The 8,307-nt window shown below is 40.4% G+C and overlaps 1 protein-coding gene across 1 annotated transcript; it reads right to left on the bottom strand.

The window, feature by feature from the left end:
• Positions 1 to 687: 687 nt before the first annotated feature.
• dkk3b (dickkopf WNT signaling pathway inhibitor 3b) lies at positions 688 to 7,982 on the bottom strand. Its single transcript, XM_058644341.1, has 7 exons — positions 7,731 to 7,982; positions 6,954 to 7,082; positions 5,890 to 5,964; positions 2,575 to 2,667; positions 2,212 to 2,356; positions 1,975 to 2,125; positions 688 to 889 (listed from the first exon to the last, which is right to left on the bottom strand). Exons 1-7 carry the CDS (start codon positions 7,914 to 7,916, stop codon positions 853 to 855), a joined length of 816 nt encoding a protein of 271 aa, XP_058500324.1. The 5' UTR covers positions 7,917 to 7,982; the 3' UTR covers positions 688 to 852.
• Between the last annotated feature and the right edge of the window lie 325 nt (positions 7,983 to 8,307).

The following is an 8,307-nucleotide window of genomic DNA, read 5'->3' as shown; positions in this document are numbered from 1 at the left end:
GTAAATTGTCAAGAATCATTTTGAAATAAATGTTAACATAACATCCTGTAAATCCAAGGTTTACGTGTTACATAAAGAAAACAGAAGCAGAAATCTGCCCTCTAGTGGTCAATGTTGTGCATTGCTGTAGTTCTCAATCAAGCTGCTCTAATTGTAACCGTGTTGAAGTTAGTAGTTAGCAGTTAAATGACCAGTTATCAGACCATTGCACTAAAAGTGACCAAATATCTAATTAACTACATTTAATTTGCCTCTTTTTTTTTTAATTTTAATTTGATTGATAACCAGCAAGATAGGAGCTCTCTATTTAAATATATTTCTAATCAAAAATAAAACTGTTATGTTAAATTATGTTAAGAAAACATTTTAAATGTTCTGCATCATGAATAAAGGTCAAAAGTAAAAAGGAAAGTCTAAAAAGGAAGTCAAAAATGTTGATACATCAAATTGAAGGTGATAATGCAGCAGTTCTTAATTTCAAGGTAATTTTTAAGGTAAATTGTCAAGGAATTATTTTTGAAATAAATTAAAGAAAAAGTTGAGAACCTCATAGGATTGAATAATTAATTTTTTACATCACAAATAAAGTTAAAATGTCGAAACCAGAAGCAAAAGTCTGCCCTCTAGTGGTCACTGTTGTGCATTGCTGCAGTTCCTGAGATGATTTCATGAAAAACATCACAGCGGTTCCGTTTCTTTTCTTCTTACAAAAAGAAACCAGTCTTTTATTTCCGTCATGATTTACACATACAGATAAATAACAGTGCAACATGTAGACCCGTGTCCTTCAGGACAGGAATATGACGTTTAATATAAAATAATTATCGTACAAAATAAACCTCCTCACGATTGTCATTCTTCAGTCAACTCCAAACAAATAGATCTGCGTCTGAAAGAGAAAGAAAGAAAAGACATAAGACATCAAATAAAATAAAATACATTTTACAAATGCTAAAATACAGTAGGTGCATTTGAAGGAAACCTCCTGCTAAAAAAGAAACCTGTGTGGCTTCCAGCGGAAACACAATATAATAACAATATAAATGTTCTAATAATAAAATCTACACCTGTATATGTCTATAAAGTCTTAGGCATGTGTCTGCCACTTTATCTCACGGTTAGACTTAGTCTTCTCTGACTATTTATCTCCTGCACCAAAGTCCATAGAGAAAATTGGACATTTTTAGGTCACGGGGACACAGGAGCAGCTGCTTCACTGCTGCCACGTCTGTTCATGTTATATCACCAAGCTAAATCTGACCGAAGGTGTTATTGAAAAAAAGTCTGGTTGGTTGGAGGTTGGTAGCTAAGTGGATGGGTTTGGTTGGTTGTGGTTGGCTGGTTGGATGGTTGGTTGATTGGTTGTATGTTGTTTTTTGATTGTGGTTGGTTAGTTGGATATTGGTAGGTTAGCTGGTTGTTGATTGGTTGGTTGGATGGATGTTGGTAGGTGGGTGGGTTGGCTGGTTGGTTGGATGTTGGTAGATGGGTGGGTGGGATTGATTGGTTGGTTGAATGATGGTAGGTGGGTTGATTGGTTCGATATTGGTAGGTTGGTTGGCTGGTTGGTTGGTTGGTTGGTAGGTTGGATGCTGGTAGGTAGGTGGGTGGGTGGATGGGTTGATTGATTGGTTGGTTGAATGGATGTTGGTAGGTTGGCTGGTTGATTGGTTGATTGGATGGATGTTGGTGGGTGGGTGGGTGGTCTGATTGCTTGGTTGAATGATGGTGGGTGGGTGGGTTGATTGGTTGGTTGGATGTTGGTGGGTCGGTGGGTGGTTGGTTTGATTGGTTGATTGATTGGATGGATGTTGGTTGGTTGGATATTGGTAGATGGTAGGCTGGTTCTGGACGCAGCACTGACTCACTGCAGCTGAACTGTCCCTTTAATGAACTTTAGTATAACATAATAACTAATATTTTGGGGCAGTCCAGGGCAGAAATATGCAGAGAACAGCATATTTGCATCCTCACCCATGAGGTTGGCACTGGAGGTGTTCGGCACAGGGGCAGTGGTCACGCGGCACCTCCTCGTCCCAGGCCAGCATGTCCATCAACAGGTTGGGGTAGTTGAGACAGGACTCCCCCTTCCCTGGTTTGGGGTTACACACTGGAAATAAAAGCTCTGGAGGAAGAAGACGATGCAGAGACTCAGACTCAGACTCAGACTCATGACTGTGATGTGAGCGGTGCATCTCTGTTAAAGCTCACCTCGTTGAAAGGCGCAGCAGAGGTCGTCCCTGCAGTCGTTCTGTCCCTGACAGATCGTCCCCTCTGTCCCTCTGGTGGCGTTGACCGTGCACTGGCCCCACACACACATCTGATCCGAGCAGCACTCCTCGTCTTTACTGCAGGGCTGAGTCAGCACACACACACACACGCACACACACACACTCAGATTCTACAATTATTTTGTTATTATGCTGCTCTATCTGGGCATTACAAATTACAAAATGGCTGCCACTTTAATAGACTTATTTGTTTCACACTAAGTCGCTCCAACACATATTATGCTAACACATGGCATAGTTAGCTTAGATAGATAGATAGATAGACAGAGACAGCATTTCTCACCATGTCAGTGATTAAACAGGGCAGACACTTGGAGCTGTGAATCTCGTACAGACAGTAACTGAGGTCCCCACAGTCCTCGTCCACCATGCATTCCTGTGAGGACAGATTACAAGCGTCAACACCCAACACAAGAATGAACACATGACAAATAATATTGGACTCACCTGATGAAATGTGTTTTATGTTTGCTGCTTTATTTCACTATTAAAAACATTTTTCTCCGACTGGAAAACAGAAGTGTGTCAATTTGTCGACTTCTCACTCTTCTTGCACCAAATTCCATAGAGAAAATCTATTATTTTACATGAACGGCAGACAGAAGGAGTCGACCCACAGCTGCCTCCATTAAATGAGTAATGTAAGTTTAAATGTGTAATTGTATGACTTCTGTGATTGAAATCAAACCTAACACAAGAGGCAGCAGCAGACGAGCTGAAAACGCTGATTTTCTCTATGGAGTTCTGTGCAGGGGAGTGAGCGGTTTACAGTCCAAAGAGGTTTAATGGTGAGTTCAGTTTCACAGAGTCCTGGAAAATGTGCAGCGGAGGCTGAACTTTTAACTGTGTTCTCGTCCTGAGTGGATTTACTATTGAGGTGACAGAGACACTGGAAACTACAAACAGGGGCAGCGCCACTGCTCACAACCCGGCAATTATCTTAATAAATGCCAGACGACTACGGCTATTATTACTTCCCGTCGGCCCACGAGTGAATTATGCCTCTCTGTAAAGACATTTTTCCACAAATGACTTAAAGGGGAATGAAAGTTAACCCAGATTACGCACTGGGATGAGGAGCAGACGCCATGTGAAGTTATTTCTGATGATATTGTTGTGGACTGTGAAGTTGTCCCTCGTTTTAAGACAGACATTGACTGACATTATTTTGCTTTTTAAATCATTTCTTTCATGTGAAAACACACAAAAAGTGCTCTGAAAAGTGATGTCACTGCCACTGTGAAGCCTTTTTGCTTATTCTGTACATTTATGAAGTCTTAGTTAAGGGATGTACAAGTTTTACACTTTACAATAAGGCTCACAAAAGAGCATTAATAAAGGGAAAATTAAGGGAAACTTAATTTAACTATGACTTTAATTGGTATACCTATATATGTATATATATATATATATACATATATATATGGTTGTATAATTTGGCAGGTTTAGTTTGAATAAACTTAAATTATTTAAGTAACTTTATAGAATATATTCTTTACTTCAGTGTACTGTCCCTTTACTAATGCTCTTTGTGCCCAATAATTGTAAAGTTAATGACATGAACAGCCCTTAACTATGAGGGTGTATAGAATAAGCATCTCTTACTTATAGTGATATAGTGATGCTTATTCTGTATGTTTATTAAGTCATAGTTAAGGTATGTATATGTTTTACACTTTACAATCAGGCTCACAAAGGAGCAATAATAAAGGGAAAGTTAAGGGAAACTGAAAAAACACATTTTCAAATAAAGTAAGCACTTTGTCTTTATATAACTGAAGTTAAAATAAACTTTAATGTTTGTCGTCCATTTTCCCCTTTACTAATGCTCATTGTGAACCTTATTGTATGGTGTGAAACATGAACATCCCATAATTAGGATTTCATAAACTTATGAGAGTACAGAATAAGCATTAAATGAAGCATTTATTCACCATTATTTACTACCCTTTATTAAAAACCCTTATTGTGCCTTTTTACAGTGTATGCTTAAGTAATTCTTACCAGGGTTAAGTGACAATTATCGCATTGCTATTATACATCAATGAATTGTCATTTAAGGGGGGGAAAAGTGACTTTACAGAATAAATAAAGGCACTTAAACTGTTTACTGTCACTGAACAGTTATTGCTGATATTGTAAATAACTTAATTAAGTGTTTTGTTGACAATGACAGTGGTTCAAGAATGGAGCCTTGAGGGACGCCATATTTAATCAACAGAGGACGCCCACTTCTCCTAACTAGACACTTCCTTCTTTGTTCCTTTGCCACGTTTACTGAATGAATGAGAATCTACACAGACGCATGTGCGCTTCGTAATTGGATGGTTGATGATGGGCGGAGTAACAGAAAAAAGTGACTTTACAGACTAAAGAAAAGGCACTTAAACCTTTTACTGTCACTGAACAGTTATTGCTGACATTAACAGTGGACTGTAAATAACTTAATTAACCTGAACATGAATAAGTGTAGTTTATTGAGTGACTCATCGTGAGTATAATTCCACTGTGGCTCCGCTGTGGGAGCTGAATGTCTCCATTGTTAGTCATGTGAGAGGAGCAGACATCATCCTGTCTGCTTTTACTGGCTCTACTCTTACACTCGCTCTCCTGGATTTTTTTTGTTTTTTAATTTTCCAAGCAGGAAGCTCCAGCATTAACGTGACCACTTTCTGTGCGGCAGCTGCTGCTGCTGCCAGGAAAAGGGGGAAAAAGATCAGAACCACCGCCGTGAAAGAAAAACAGTGAAGCAGGCAGAAATAATGACCTCAATCCAAACTGGCATCCCGTCGGACAAAAGTATGATAAGTACACGGTGGGTCTGTGTGTGACGGATGATCCTGTTCAGACCTCTTCTAACTCTTGATTAAGAGCTTTGAGCTTTGTTTTTTTCTTCCTCCAAATAAAATTCCTTCATGACTGATTCTCAGTGGAATGTAACGAGCCGAGGACTCGGGCATTTGTTTGTTTTTCCAGAATCCAGTGAAAGATAAACACAGTGAAACAGTTGAGACATAACGAGTTTTGCTTTGTGATGAGGTACAATCAGGGCTGACAAAGCATCTTAAAAAGTATCTTTGCTGCTTTTATTTGACCATTTGATATCGTGTTCTCCCTAAAAACCAATGTCTATAAACTGCTCACTCTCCCGGCACCAAACTCCATTGAGAAACTCATCGATTTTAGCTCGCGGGACGCAGGAGCTGCTGGTCCGCCGCTGCCTCGTGTGGCCAGTTTGTGCCACTGATGTAAGTCAGGACAAAGTACTTCAAACACTGAAGTCAACAAAATAACACATATAACACTTAACAGTGTTCTGATGAAGGCAGCAGTGGATCAACCACTGCTGTATGCCGGCACCCTTAAAATGCTGATTTTCTCTATGGGCCTTGGTGCAGAGGAGTTTTTAGTAGGAAAATGTGATCTGCCAGTGACTTAGAGCTGCAAAAAGCCTCAAATATCCCTTTAAATTCAAACAAAATCATCAGATATTTGCTGAGTCATGAGTCATTATATACTCACATTGAGTCACTGACCTCAGACCAGATGGAGAGAGAGAGAGAGTGGGAGAGAGAGAGAGAGACGGTGAAGGACTCACGTGATCCACGCTGTTCCATGGACCAGAATCCTCCACGTGTGACAGACGAGTGTCTCCAGTTGTGTTATCTGTTTCCTGTAAATGGTTCAAAAATTAAAAAAACACATGTTTGACATCCACAACTTCAGCAGCAGTACAGTAGTACTTTGTTGGAACATTCGTGAAAGGAAACACGACAGTGGCAACACAGGAAATGACTTTGAGTTTTTCCGCTATTTTTGCCAGGATAACACAACAGGACATTTTCTTATTTGTCCCATGTTTATTTACATGGACGCTTATTATTCTCTACTTGTGTAATCTACATATTCATATTGAACTGCGTTAATCGTACAACTATATAGTCACAAGACCTGTTTCGGGCAACATTTTAGCCCCAGTTCAAAGGAAACATGAAAAGAAAAACCTTCACACTTGATCGGCAAAAATCACTGAACTGGAGACTTATTTCTCGAGGCATGAAATCGTAGCTCATCCAAAACTTTTAATAAACACTTTTTTGGTGTGAGGCACAGTGGTTCTGAATAATCTGCATCAGAGGGAAACAAGTTTTGTTGACACTGACAGTGGGCCAAGAATAGAGCCTTGAGGGATGCCATAGCAGACTTTACAGAATAAATAAAGGCACTTAGGCTTTAACTGTAATTGAACAGTTATTTCTGACATTAACAGTAGACTTAATTAAGTGTTTTGTTGACAATGACAGTGGGCCAAGAATGGAGCCTTGAGGGACATCATATTTAATAAACAGAGGACGCCCACTTCTCCGCCAGACATTTCCCTCTTTGTTCCTTTGCTACATTTACAGAATGAATAAAAATCTACACAGACACATGTGCGCTTCGTTATTGGGTGGTTGATGCTGGGCGGAGCAACAGACCGAAACAAGAACACGGTCCCAGGCCTGGAAAAATTAACATCTTATGAATTAACTGTTGGCATTTTCAAATTGAACACGTTTCCTCAATGTCTGGTGACACTTTTTGGTAGTTTTATGTCTTAATATAATACATTTCTTACATACATTCTTACCTTTAAATTATTAGCACAAAGTGGATCCTTACCTCGTCCATCCTATTCAGGACCTGGGTAGCTCTGTGTCCATTATTCTTGACCACCACCGCAGTTCCGTTGCTGAACATGGGACGCAGGTTGGGTGACGTTAGAGACGATTTGGCGCTCTCCGTATTTATCTGTAGGATTAAATGTGAGCCTACGTTTGTTAACGTGGTGGTTATTATAACTTTGGGCAACTTTGGTGACATACAGCACAGCTTCTGATCCATATTTATCTTCCGACACGTTTCAGTTGTAGTCAGAAGTTGGATTTTCCTGAGTTCCTATTCAGAAGTGTCAAACGGAATGCCCTCTAAGTCAGATCTCCAAATCAGAAAGTCGGATCAACCCTTACAAAGCTCAAAAGAACCAACGTCCAATGTGAATGGAACGCGCCATTCATTTCTTGGACGACATGAAGGGAAAAGTTGTTCCGGAGTTCACAGATGGTTTAAACCAGACATTGGCTCAGGATTGGGATCATTAGATCTGTTTAAAGTCAAATTCCAGGTAAAATTTAACAGACATTCCAGGACTTTCCAGTGATATTATTAAAGTGCAAGGTCTACAAATTTAAGTCACTTGGAAAAAGATGCATTATTAGACAGACTTTTCCAACTTAAAAATAAAGTTTTTGTATCTATAAAGGCGAATTCTTTTAGCTTCATTAGCGAGTTCACCCCAAACAATGTCACTTGTTGTTGTCTTGGATGATTTCAGTTGAAACACAAGTGAAGAAAAATGAAGAAGAAAAGTTAGAGAGGGGAATAAAATGTGACGCAGACCTGGTCCACCGCCTCCTCCAGGATATGCTGAGTGTCCTCCATCAGCTCCTCCACCTCCCGGAACATGTCGTTCAGACTGACCGGGCCTCGCTCCAGCGCGTCCCGCAGCACCAGCGCCCCGCGGCCGCCGCTCCACAGCAGACACACAGTCACAGAGGCGGACAACAGCAGCGTGAGGCCGGACATCTTTCCTTCTCTGCGTCCTCCTCACTCACTGTGTGTGTGTGTGTGTGTGTGTGAGGAGCAGAGCAGTGACGCGCCGAGGGCGCGTGCACTGCAGCCTCTCACAGCTGGACCTGTTTTATTTGGAAAGTCTGATGAGGAAGAGGAGGAGGAGGAGGAAGAGGAGGAGGATCACACTGAAGCTGCTTTCATTAAGTTAACTAATCACGCACAAAAGAAACAAAGAGAAACCAGAATCAACAGAGACCGTTGATGTGGTCTGGGACTTATATACAGTTCAGCTGGAAACATCATCCATTCATGTCAACATATTTCATCCATTCATCCATGTTTGTCTTTGTCATTCATTCATCCATTCATATCAACATATTTCATTCATAAACATGAATCATCC

Source organism: Solea solea, chromosome 12 (assembly GCF_958295425.1).
Source record: "Solea solea chromosome 12, fSolSol10.1, whole genome shotgun sequence".
NCBI classification, from domain to species: Eukaryota; Metazoa; Chordata; class Actinopteri; order Pleuronectiformes; family Soleidae; genus Solea; species Solea solea.
This window is presented reverse-complemented; position numbering and strand designations above follow the sequence as displayed.

What these genes read in the sequence shown, in the direction of transcription:
- dkk3b (XM_058644341.1), bottom strand. Translation starts at nt 7,916, where the DNA reads ATGTCCGGCCTCACGCTGCTGTTGTCCGCCTCTGTGACTGTGTGTCTG. An exon ending in TGGAGGAGGCGGTGGACCAG is followed by an intron (nt 7,083 to 7,730) that starts GTCTGCGTCACA and finishes TTAATCCTACAG; the next exon opens with ATAAATACGGAGAGCGCCAA. An exon ending in TCCTGAATAGGATGGACGAG is followed by an intron (nt 5,965 to 6,953) that starts GTAAGGATCCAC and finishes AACCATTTACAG; the next exon opens with GAAACAGATAACACAACTGG.